The sequence below is a fragment of the Uloborus diversus genome, chromosome 2 (genome assembly GCF_026930045.1).
Source record: "Uloborus diversus isolate 005 chromosome 2, Udiv.v.3.1, whole genome shotgun sequence".
NCBI lineage: Eukaryota > Metazoa > Arthropoda > Arachnida > Araneae > Uloboridae > Uloborus > Uloborus diversus.
This window is the reverse complement of record NC_072732.1, coordinates 92,783,527-92,796,481: the sequence shown is the minus strand read 5'-3', so window position 1 is coordinate 92,796,481 and position 12,955 is coordinate 92,783,527. Positions and strand designations below refer to the sequence as shown.

The following is a 12,955-nucleotide window of genomic DNA, read 5'->3' as shown; positions in this document are numbered from 1 at the left end:
GCTTAAAAATGGTTTCATAAAATAATCTGAACAGGACGTCATTTGCTGCGTAGAAGCATGGGCTATTCAATATTAATAAGTTTTGGTAAATTACTCTACTATTATATGTTTTATAAGAAAATAACTAAGAATGAAAAAAGCTACTTAATATTGCGAAAAAACTTTCTCTCGTGCAACACGTTTGGTTTGGCAGATTTCTCTGAAAATACACTGAAAGTAAAGAGGCATCTACGTGGCTACGTGACAACTCACTCAGAGCTGTCAAACTAAAAACGAGAAAATTATTTAACAAAATTTTGAATCAAGGCTTCAGGGGCGTAGCTAAGGGGGGTGGGCTTGGGGACAAACCCCCCCCCCCCGAAATGTTTGTCTCAAAAAAAAGGAGAGAGAGAAAGAAAGAAAAGAGAGGAGAAAAAAAGAGAAGAAGAAGAAAAAAAAATCAAAACTACTTTTTTCTGAAAAATAATGGTCAAAAATTCACTTCCCTCCCCCCCTCCCCCAGTGCCATTGAAAATCAGCTCCATGAGTGACCCTCAAGCGTAAAGACTCCTCACTCTGCTGCGACATTTTTATGATAATTGAGTAAAATTTTACACTTCACTTTAGAAATGAAATTGATTTGTTAAATCCACGTATATATAGCCTTTCTTTGTCATAGATTCTGCATATTGTTAAATATGTTTAATTTTATGAGCGGCGCAGTGGGAATATTACATACAGTTGAATCTGTATATTTCGAATTTCACGGGAAGGAAAAAATCGAGATAAAGAGGTTTTATAGAAATTTGGAATATAATGGTGAAAATTTGAAACCGGTACTAAAGAGAATATGGGCTCTTGATCAAAATTACTCCGTATTAGTTTTGTTAGGTCTGTATTTTATTATTACATTATTAAGGGGAGTCAGAGTATGAATCCAGAGCTCATCAGTCGTGGAGGATTCATTAAATATGCTCAAAAGATCAAAATTTTTTAACTATGAACTAAAAGAGAATTTTTAAGCTCCAGTACATGCAATATAGAGTAACATTGGGCAAATTGTACTGGACTGGAGCTTAAACATTCTCTTTTAGTTCATAGTTAAAAAATTTTGGTCTTTTGACCATATTTAATGAATCCTCCACGGCTGATGAGCTCTGGATTCATACTTTATCTTTTCCTATTTAATAGCTATTTGCAATTTTCCTTTTTATCAACATTATTTTTATATAATTTGTTTAATATTTGGAATTTGGCTTGCTTATTTTATATTTACTTGGCATTTTAGTTTTGCTGCGTTGTGCATCTATGGGCTTTTGGTGTTCAATGTTTTTCACTTTTATATATATATAAAATAAAAGAAGTAACCCTCCCCGAAACTCGGGTCTAGCTACGCCTCTGCAAGGCTTCTCTGAAGCAAGCTTGAAATTATCAAAGCATGAATCCTAGAGAGGAACAACGATTAAATTTTAGAGCCAACTGCTTAAAGTTTTAGACACGTGTATAGGCTTTTTCCCTTTTAGTACCGAGCATTTATATGAAAAAAATAAGGTGAAGTTTTGTGAGGGTAAAATTATTCTATTTCTGAAATACATTTACACTAAAAAGAATAAAATAACATAATTTTTTAAAAAATACCAAGCACGTTTCAAAATGCACTCAAAAGAACAAAATAACTTTTCTGGGTCAGAAAGGACAATTTAAGAATGCCTGTAGTTTTAGAAAATTCCAAGAAAATGACACCACAAACGAAGAAAAGTGCGGCTCAAGTCATGAAGAAAATCTCTTATCATTATTTCGCTTTCAATAATAATTTTGAGTATTGAAACATGCATATTTTTCTTATTGGGGAAGTTTGGTTTGAAATGACTTGTTTATGTCTAGCCGAAAAACTCAACTTCCTAAAAACTTGAACCATAATGTATCTTTGGGTTATTTTACAGAACAATGCACTGGTGGAGCTTTTACGTATGAGAAGATGACCGGCTTTGTGCTCCGATCAGCTGTGCAAAACTCGATCATGGTAAGTAATCCAGGGAGCTTAGGCAACACGCTCGAGTGCCAAGAACATTGCCAGAGGGATGGGCTGGACTGTCCGGCGTTTGCTGTCAACTACCAGAACATGAGATGTGATAAGCTGGATCGGAACTCCCAAGGAAGGACACAGGATCTGATACCGAGAGATGGGGAGAATTACTTTGAAAAAATCTGCTTGAGAGGTACATTTATGTATTTTATTGCTCGCTAATGTGATTTGACAATCGTTATTTAAAAGCTGCCTTGGACCACGGGGATTGGGAGATATATTTTTCGTCCGCGTTCTAACATATGCGGGATATGTTGAAACTTAATTTTTACCAAATGTAAATTAACGACAGTGATATTACACAGTACAAAACGAATAAACCTTCAATTAAATATCCATTAAAACTAATCTGAAATCATTTCACTCATTGTTGCATTTGTGCTATTTTGATGAACTTACATGAACTAAAAATGTGAGACACAAAATTACAGTAATTGTAGTCTAAATATGATAAAAACTCATTATGGAGGTGAGCTAGTGTATTTTTTCTAACAGCATCAAGAATTTGTAATGGAATGCAGACGTAGATTTCTTAAATAAAAAATGATGGATGTGCGAGACTACAGAGACTTGACAAATACAGGAATGCAGAACTTGTTTTTTTTTTTTTTTTTTTTTTTAATTTCTCAAAATATATTTGGGACATGACCGCACCCACAGCACAACCGATTCCACGGTTTACTGAGACGTGGTATAACGGAGTTCTATTGCACTACTAAAAAATGTTCTTGAACATTAGACATGTCTTATACTTCTTTGAGCTAACTTATGAACAATAGATTTGAACTTTTAAGCCCCCCCCCTACCCCATTTTTTTAAGAAGTTATGAAGTTTATGCAAAGTGAAGTTGAGCAAATCTCTCTCCACTCTGGTCGAGTACAAAATTTGCATACTAAGATTTTTTAAAAATTATTATTCACAAGCTGTTTCTAAAGCATTATTTATGAACCTCCTGACAGGTAAATATAAACTTTTAACGTATATGAAAGTAGGGGATAAGAATTTAATCTTACACATAGACCTTGATTTCGTTTAATGATTTTTTTTTTATTGTCAATGAATACATTATTTAAAATATAAATGCAATTATTAGCAAGTGATGATACCTAGAATAGCTAATAATTCATTAGGCTTTTTTTTAATCATGTTCTCATCAAGTATAAAAATGCAATACAAATCTAATTTATATATGTAATAATGCATATGCAAATTATAAGTTTTATTCAGTAAAGCAAATGCACTAATTACTCAGGTTAAAAAATTCAACCAAGTCCTTGAATACAAGGCATTGTGAGAAATAATAAATACCCTTGTGCAGAGAAGTATAGGGGAATAACCAATGTGCTATCGCACAATGCGATAACACGTTGGTTATTTTCTTTTATAAGGCATTGTGGTGTACGTTTCCAATATCTTTTATTTTGTGCACTATGCTCAAGAATGAGTAATTAGTATGTCATTATTAGTAAGCTATCCAATGAAAATTTTTCCATTCAAAATTTTAAGTCTTTATAATAGCTCCCCTCCTTGCAAAGGAAAAAAAAAGCTGCTGCTGACAAACATATGCTGTTGGTTTTCGTGTAATACATTTTCTATTAAATACTGTACAAGCGAACTAACAACATTTTTTTAGAAATACATTTTTTGATCATATCTTACTTTTAGGACCAGTGGCAACAGCTTGTAAGGACAAAGCTTGGGCATTTGAACGTGTTCTGGGACATGAATTAGAAGCACAATTGTATGATCGTTCCGTACCTTTTGTGCAAAGTCGAAGAGATTGCGAAGAACTGTGCTTGGAAGAACGAAGTTTTACCTGTAGGTCCGCTCTGTACAATGACGATACCACGGAATGCAAACTAAGCAGAGAAGACAGAAGAACGCTTCCGTCTTTCTACAGGAGGACCAATAACATGAAAGTCAATTATCTGGAAAATCAATGTTTGCCAGGTTAGTAAATAATTGTTGTATGATTATGTGGCATTTAAAAGATCCCTCTAGTACTCGTTCGACTTAGAGTGCTACTGGCAAAATTAAAATCCTACTGCAGTTTCTCATTGAATAGAGCCCAGGTGTCTCCATCTAGTAGGAAAACTGTTCGTCAAAACTTTTGTGATAATGGTATCCGCCGATTTTGGTGCTACATGAAAGAATGGATGCTATATAAAGGAATCGCACAAGATCCGTAAAAAGTTGTATCTCTAACGCAGCCCCATTAGAAAGAAGGTTATTAATTAAAAAATAAATGAAGTCTTTTGATTGGTACTTTTAAATTTCTAGCACATTGCCTGGTACAATTCTGAAAACTTTTTCACTCTTTTTAGTGCAAACCAAGCTTATAGAAATAGTCTACATAAGAAAATTTTTTTTTTAAATATTTTATTTATCATTTATTGTGATGCTTTTGTACTGTGATGCTATGAAAACTCTTTTTGATTTCATATTTAGTTCTTTATTTTGCATTTAATATACAATCGATTCCATATACTGAATGAGTTTGAAACATTAATTTAGATATTTATTATAAAATAACCATCACATAAATAGATCACCCTGTTGCCTAAACAATTCTTAATCAAAATAGAGAATTTAGTAGCGTTCTAGTAAAAGTTAAAGATAAGTTGAGGAAATTCATAAAATTCATATCTGCGTTTTTCAGAACTGTTTAAAGTCTTAACAATATGACACAACGGTTAATCAGAAAAAGACACACTTTTTTTTGCTTATTTTGTTGTTGTTTATTGTAGTTACAAGTTATAACCGCTCTTATGAGTTAGAAATGTTAGGAACTACTAAAAATACAGATAATTTGTACAATTTTTAAAATTTTGTGTCCACCTCTTCGTCTCATCCTTGATCTGCCATGCTACCATACGATACAACTATCAAAGAGTAATTGTATTTAAATTGAATACAACTGAATATAGGTTAAAATAAACTCTGTGTTCCAACTTTTTGCAGTTTTAGATTCGTGCCCGTACGAAGAAACTACTGATTCATATCCAACCTATACGGATCACATACAGATGGTTGGAATTACATCAAGTGAAGTTTGTGAACAATTCTGCACGCAGTATCGAAGCTTCAACTGCAGATCCTATGCCTACTACTCGAGCAATGGACAGTGTTTCTTGAGCGGAGATGACCGGGCCAGTGGTGGAAGTGGGGCTGTGCAGGGGAGGCCAGGCTTGGTGTACAACGAAAGGAAATGTCCTGCTATAACACCACCCACCGAAATGCCTACTACACCAACAACAGATTTGCCCCCACCAAGTAAGTAGTAGCAAAAATATTATTATGATTGCTGGAATTTTCAATGCCAACATACAATGCTTAATTTACCGATAAGTCCTTGATGACCAACGTAGGAATACCACCTTTGGTATCCCTCCCCTCCCCAAAAAATGACCTTACCGAAAATTACACCAAAACGTTATTTAAATTTGTTTATTTCGATGTTTAAAATCAAGAGATGTACAGTGGTGTGCCAAAATTAAGGACGAAGTCGAAAAATTGGCATATCAGCTGAACGAAGAGGCAGAGCGGACAGAAAGACCAATCAGGAGATTAAGTAAGGTGATGTACGGTAGCACATGCGCAGATATACAGGCAGGCGTAATGGGGGAGTGTCTGAGTAGTATAAAGCATGTTGTCGGTGTAAGATCAGTATTTCTGGCAAAGAGATTGCACGCAGTATAGCAGTTAAAATCACACCGAGTTGCTGCCTCATCGAGAAATGGCGAATAATCAATCTGTTAAACGACATCTGGATGCTTTTACCCGAGGTCGAATCATTGTGAAGTTGGAGGAAGGCCGCAGTGTGACAAGTGTGGCTGCAGAGTTCGGAATTGCTCACAGCATCGTTTCACGACTTTGGAGACAATTTCAAACTGCAGGAACAGCTATCCGGGGGTTCAGTTGTGGTCGTCCACTAAGAACCACACCCGCAGATGACCAGTATATTGTCTTACAGGTCAGAAGAAACAGGCGGCAGACAGCGGGAGAAATCGCTAGACACACGACACAGGCGACTGGATGACCGATATCGCGTTTTACCGTGGCCAGAAGACTGCACGGTGGTGGTCCGTTTGCACGACGCCCTTATACGGTGTGTACCTCTAACGCCTGCCCATCGGAGAAGGCGTTCTCTGTGGTGCCGGGAACATCGGAATTGGAGAGACAATGAGTGGAGACAAGTACTCTTTACAGATAAGAGCAGATTCAGGCTGAGTAGCGATTCTCATCGCATACTCATCTGAAGAGAGCGGGGAAACCGCAATCATCCCTCGAACATCATTGAAAGGGACAGGTATGGAGATCGCGGTGTTCTCGTTTGGGGAGGCATCATGCTTGGTAGTCGTACAGACCTTCACATCTTCGACGCAGGTTCAGTCAACGGGACCCGTTATTGTAACGAGATTCTTCTTCCATATGTGCGTCTTTTTAGAGGCGCTATGGATCCGCAGTTCCTTTTCATGGACGACAATGCACCATGTCATCGGCCAAACGGCTCTTAGAGAGTGAGGATATTGAACGTATGGATTGGTCGGCACGATCTCCGGATCTCAATCCCATCGAGCATGTATGGGATTTTCTAGGCAGACGCTTGGCAACTCGTACCTTACCACCAGTAACGATTCGGGTGCTTCGATTGGCGCTGCAAGACGAATGGGCAGCAATGCCTCAACAACTCATTGACATCCTCATTCTCAGCATGGGCAGACGCTGTGAAACCTGCCTAGCAGTCGGGGGAGATCATATCCCCTACTAAAGACCGGATGTTTCTTGCTAGACACCCATCACAGGGATGTTTCGGCCTTCAGTCGCATTGCGCTCCATGCTACTTTTTCAATAAAATTTCTTTTTATCCCTCTGATTTCTCTTTTAGTAAGTGTTGCTTACATTACACATGTCCTTACGTATTGGGGATCTTACGGTATTAAATGTGTTGATTTGGAAAGCTTTTGTACAAAGTTATATTGAAAAAACGGTCTCGTCCCTAATTTTTGCACACCAGTGTATGAAGTGTGCAGCAATGTGGCTATTAACATCCAAATAGCCATTTCTTTTGTTGCAATATAGCTTTTCTGTTTAAGAAATCTACACCCCCCCCTTACTCTAGCCTATAGCATATGTAGTGACATAAAAGGTGAACGGTTGCATGTCTGTCGTACTTTATTCGATTTTACTGTTCAAGAGGAGCCTTACAGATGTGTCTGGCCTACTTTTCGAAAATTCCTAATCCAGGCCCTACCTACGTATAATAAATAGTTCGACGAAAATGTTTTTGTCATATTCCGCTATTGAGGAACCTCTACAGCACTTTCTTCGGTTGTACCACTCAAGGCGGCTCTTACAGATCTGTCTAGCCTATTGTTCTAAAATTCGTAAATCAGGTCCTGCCAAAACAGTTCGACGAAAAACTTTTTCTGGTATTCCGATATTTTCATAACTTAAAAATTATTGACATAAAAAAAAATCCTTCATAGGGAGATCTGACAAAATAACAGGATTTAATGAAGATTAATGCAAAATAGAGATAAAGACAAGAACTCACACTATACTAATATAATGTACGTTATTTGATGAACTATTTACAGCTCGTGGGGGCGTAAATACATAATAAATGGTCATCGTTTTAAAGCACTTGGTTTATCAAGCCCTAAATAATTTTTCCCTTATACTCTTGAAATAATTGTACTTGCAACACATTTAAAATGCTTGCCCTAAAACTACGAAAGATTCACGAACTAAGCAGACGCATTAATTTAATTTGAAAAAATATATTGCGCAGTTTTTCGACATTTACATTTACTGACTCTTTTCGTGTTCAACTTCTATTTCAGCCCGCCAATGCAGTCACGGAGAAATTATGATGATGGAAAAGACAACAGGCTACCAGCATTTGGGAAGCATTAACGTCCTTTACCGAGGCAATCCAGACATTCCTGGGATCATAACAGAGTGCCGCAGAATGTGCGAGCTTAACTATGATTGCCGAGGTTTTACCTTGGATTACTTGAAGCAGGAATGCTACAGCGGATCAGAGACTTCCACTACTAAGCCCAAAGAACTGATTCCGGCGGACAACAAAGCCTATTTTGAGGGAATATGTCTGCCTTGTAAGTTCACCATCCGGGTTTGGGAAGTACATAATTGTTATATGGTTGACGATTCAGTCATACAAAACTTGTAATAAGACTAAAAATGGTCTTCAAATTTAATTAAGTGTGTCGAAATAAGTAGATGAATGTAAAATTTTGATTCTTCTTGTTATTAATTGTTTTCTTGTGCCTTACTTCTTTAAACCTATGGAATGTCCATAAATGGTGTAGAACTTCTTTTCAACATTTTTGACTGTCCCCCCCCCCACTTTGCCACAAAGTGCCACACTTTATCAACTCCCTTCCTCTCCTTTTTGCCACCTGGCGCACTACAGTATAATTTCAATTTAACTATACCCGATTTAACGATTTCCTCAGCTTAATGATACATTTCACTGGTCCGGATTTACCTGCATTGAATGTATATGCTCCTCGATTTTACGATATCCTTGATTTAACGATCAGTTTTTCCAGTCCCTTGACAATCATTAAATCGGGTGCATATTTTATAAACATTCTTATTAAAAAATGCGTGATGTCACACCTCTTGTCACTTCTCCCTTTTCCTTTTCATAAACTGTCGCAATTTCACGAACCAACTTCCTCCCTTGCAGCGTGACAGCCTTTGTGGACAGAAGGGACAGGGTGGATCGAAAAAAATGAAATTTCGAATCTTAATTTGGAATACCCACCAAAAGCTGTGCATGTGTAAGAACAATACACATGTAAAATATTATAAAATTTGAACAACTCTTTGAAGGTCCTACCAAGGCTTGAATTTCTCCAAAAATAGGAAAAAAGGTCAATTTTCCAAAATTTCTATGAAAATAATAAGGTTCAAAATTTTTGTTCTGATACCATTAAAATGTTTCCTTTTAACACGCTTTTCATGTATCTTAAATTATTTACATTCTTTGCAGTATTAGGTTCGCACACAAGTTCGTGAAATTTCCAAAAACTGTCTTTTTTGAAGCCTTTTTGCACATTGCAATATTTTTTCTTTTAAAGTCCAATTTTTTTGCAATGACTGTGCAGAATGCAGTTTTAAATGGATATAAAATTATACTTTATTATATTAACAACCCAGCACTTACGACAAGGAGCGTAATTGCTTCAAACTGGACCAGTGGTAAATTGTCGCACCTGTCTAGCAATTTACCTATTGGTCCTGCGAAAATTCACATGGACCAGCAGTTTCACCACCAAGTAATGTGAACAGGTGACGCAAATCCTGCTCGTATGCAGTTCGCAGCTTAACCATGGGACAGGATATTCAATTTTATTCTCTACGGCCGCAATTGCACCGTTCCTTTTTCTGGTATTCGTGGCCGTGCCATCACAGGCAAAAGCTAAAAGATCCTTAAGGCTTAAACAAATTTTCAGTTCAAAAGTTACATTGCTGTCGCGATACGTTTTCCCGTTCCAGAAGTTGGCGTCACATGACCCAAATAAAGAGAATTGGATTTTTCAACCATGGATTCCTCGCTTATGGTTCTTCTACAGTATCTGTTTCCAACCATTTCTTTTTGTCATAGGTTTGTCTTTTCGGTTATCAAAAAATGTATTTTTCAAGCCCTTTCAGTTCTAGTTTGCAGGTTTTGAAGAGAAGCACGTACTTCGTCTATGACACCTGTGACTCTTCTGTCGCTGTCTTCGAATTTTATTCCTATCAACGACTTTAGAGCGACAATTATTTGGCACAGTACCAAAATCCTGTAATGTTTCTGAAGCAATTGCTGCAGCACATCACACATCTATCAGAAATGCCGTACTGATAGCACACTCTTGAATGCGTTGGCAGAGAAAGCCTCATTTGTTCCACATTTGAAGTGACATCAACACCAAAAAGTGTTGATGGCTCTGTTGGCGGGAGTATAGCCGTTGCAAATTTTTCTTCTTCTGGAACTGAAAGAAAACTTTGCGGTTCCTCATCAGTGTTATTACAGCATCTCGTTACGTAAGTGAAAATCTAAAAAAAATTATTGATCCTGTCATTCAACGAAATGCCTATTTTTGCCACTCAGAAAATATTCTCTTAACAGTGATCACTGATGAACGAAGTACATCAGAGAACTGGCTTTGCGAAGATTTTGAAGGCCAGACAAGTGGCTTCTGTTCATGAAAAAATAAGAGTTTTCTGTAGTTCAAGGATTAACTTTAACGCATCAGACTACTCTGATGTTATCAACCGGCAAGAATGTGTAATAACTGCCACCCCTCTCCTATTTTAGCTGGAATATCTAATGAAAGTCTTCAACAATAAATTGAAAACATCAACGCCAATTTTCTGTTCGTTTAGTTCTCCTGTCACACTCAGGTGGTGGAACGCTGTGCTAATATGGTGACAGAAGCTTCTTTGTTTGTGATTAGTCAATCGGCAAGAGATGGCTTCATAAGAGTAAAAATCAAATCTCGAAGTATCATGTTATCATTTGAATCAAAAAATGATTTCAAAGAGGTTTCATGAATGGATGTGATGAACTGACTATTTTCTGTGGCTTTAACTAACTGATACTTTTTCAAGTCCCTCATTTTGTGAAATATTGATGCTTATATGTCAGCGTGTGAGTAAAGATACATTCTTTGTAACCAATGCACTTCTCTCTATGTTTTTTTAGTTAATACAACTAAATAATTTTGATAGTTAACTTTTAATGTAAAATGAGTAATAAATTTATACTTAATACATGTGACTCGGCAGGTGGAAAAGGTAGAATGGAACTCGAAATGCAGCAACCTGTTTTTAGTGGATGCTGGGCTGTTAATGTAATAAAGTTTAACTTCACTTCCGTTTAAAACTGCATTCTGTACAGGCGTTGTAAAAAAGAAAACTGGAGTTTAAAAGAAAAAAAAATTGCAATTTGCAAAAAAGCTTAAAAACAGTCAGTTTTTGGTTAATTTCGCGAAACTTAACGGCTTATGTGCGAACTTAATGGTGCAAAGATTGTAAATAATTATTAAAGTATATAAAAAGAGTGTTCAAAGGAAGCATTTTAACCGTATTATAACAAAAATTTTAAACACTAGTATTTTCATAAAAATTTTGTAAAATTGACCATTTTTTCTATTTTTGGAGAAATTCAAGCCTTGGTAGGACCCTCAAAGAGTTGTCCAAACTTGATAATATTTGACATGTGTGTTGTACTTACACATGCACAGCTTTTGGCAGGTATTCCAAATTAAGATTCAAAATTTCGTTTTTTTCGATCCACCCTAGTGGACAGCCCCCTAACCTTCTTTATTAGAAGTTAATGATCTACTTTTCCCCTATTAATTGATATTTTTTAATAATTTTCTTTAAATATCTCAAAAATGAATCAAGTTAAAAATTATACATTTTCATACTTACTAATTTATATGTGTGAAAGTGCAATGTTCAGATATCAATGGTTTCGCATATGAATTGAATAACTGATTATTATTGAGTCAATTGGTTAAGCTAAACCATTTACTGAGAGGAAACGATTATATTCAGCTACTTGGAGACCATTTGTAGTCACACAAGTAATTCATATAACTTGTATGCCTGTAAAAGATCTTACAACTATGAATTTTTTTGGATTTCAACGTGCTATATCATCTGGCCAAAGTCTTCCTCGAGTTGTTTTGTAATTTTCTACGACAATGAGCATTTGATTTAGTTTTCCGCAACAATCTGATCCCGTTTTAGCGAAAATTTTGGCAATTCCAAGCTCAAATTATTTAAGCATAAAAGGAAACATTAGTAATGTCAGTATAACGAAATTTCGATACAGCTAAATGTTTTCGCTGGGCCTTTGGACTACGCCAAAATGCGATTTGACAGAATTATCACTATGAGGTATTGGTTAATTGTTATAGTTCAGAAAATGCGATGCCGTAAAAATATTTTCCACTAGTTTTTTCTTAAATTTTTGAAAGATTTAAATTTTTGAAGAAAAAAAAATCACACATTTGTAAATATCTAAAAGGAAAAAAAGTGATTTTTAACACTGTACGGGTTTGGTTGAAAATATGTTTACTGTTCAAGAAGAAAAGAAGAAAAAGGATTTATTTTATCAAATATGTATTAATAAGTTTTTCATTTAAGTACCGTGTTTTCCCGTTAAGAGAAAAAAATATAATAAAAGCTAAAGCAGCATGATAATCGTTGTTTTTCTTATTGAAGAACATTTTTTTTTCAAAATATATTTAAAAGAATAATTAAAGAAAAATACAAAAAATTTTTTAAAAACCTACAACTGCAAATTTTAAGAAAAGTTCTAAATAAACATGTTTTTCTTCTTCACAGCATAATGACACTTTGTAACGTATCTATAAATACTAAAACAAAGAAAAAGTAAGATACCGTGCAAAACTAACTTTCTCTCTAATAATAATTTAATAATTGTTTCTTAGCCGTTTAATGAAAATTAAAATTTGAATAAATTAAATAAGCTTTTAATTATGTTCCTCGTCATCTTAAAAAATGTAGTTTCCAGTAATTTTAGAACATTCAAATACTAGTGCTCAGATTTTTCTGATTATTTTTCCAAGCTCAGTTCTTTATGCCTTCTAGGTATGAAAAGTAAATTAGTTCTGTGGAAAAACCTTAATGAATCTTAAATCAACATTTAAGAAAATTTTTTTCTAGCAGTATACCTTTACCTACCTTTCATCCTCGAGCAGTTAGTAAAATTAAAGTCGTCTAAAAAAATGCAAGCTAGGTTCTTATTAAACGGAAAAAAAAAAATCTTATGAATTCAGAATCTCGAAAATGATAAATTAGTTTTTTTTTACTGTAACGTTCAAAGTCATTGTTTCGTGC

General features: G+C 35.4%; 1 protein-coding gene across 1 annotated transcript in view; it reads left to right on the top strand.

Moving 5' to 3' along the window:
- Positions 1-12,955, top strand: part of LOC129216426 (uncharacterized) — a 102,818-nt gene that overhangs the window by 48,943 nt on the left and 40,920 nt on the right. Inside the window, exons 7-9 of the mRNA XM_054850640.1 lie at positions 1,923-2,198; positions 3,731-4,015; positions 5,027-5,338. Coding sequence (XP_054706615.1) covers positions 1,923-2,198; positions 3,731-4,015; positions 5,027-5,338 — 873 coding nt within the window. The remainder of the gene's footprint in view (positions 1-1,922; positions 2,199-3,730; positions 4,016-5,026; positions 5,339-12,955) is intronic.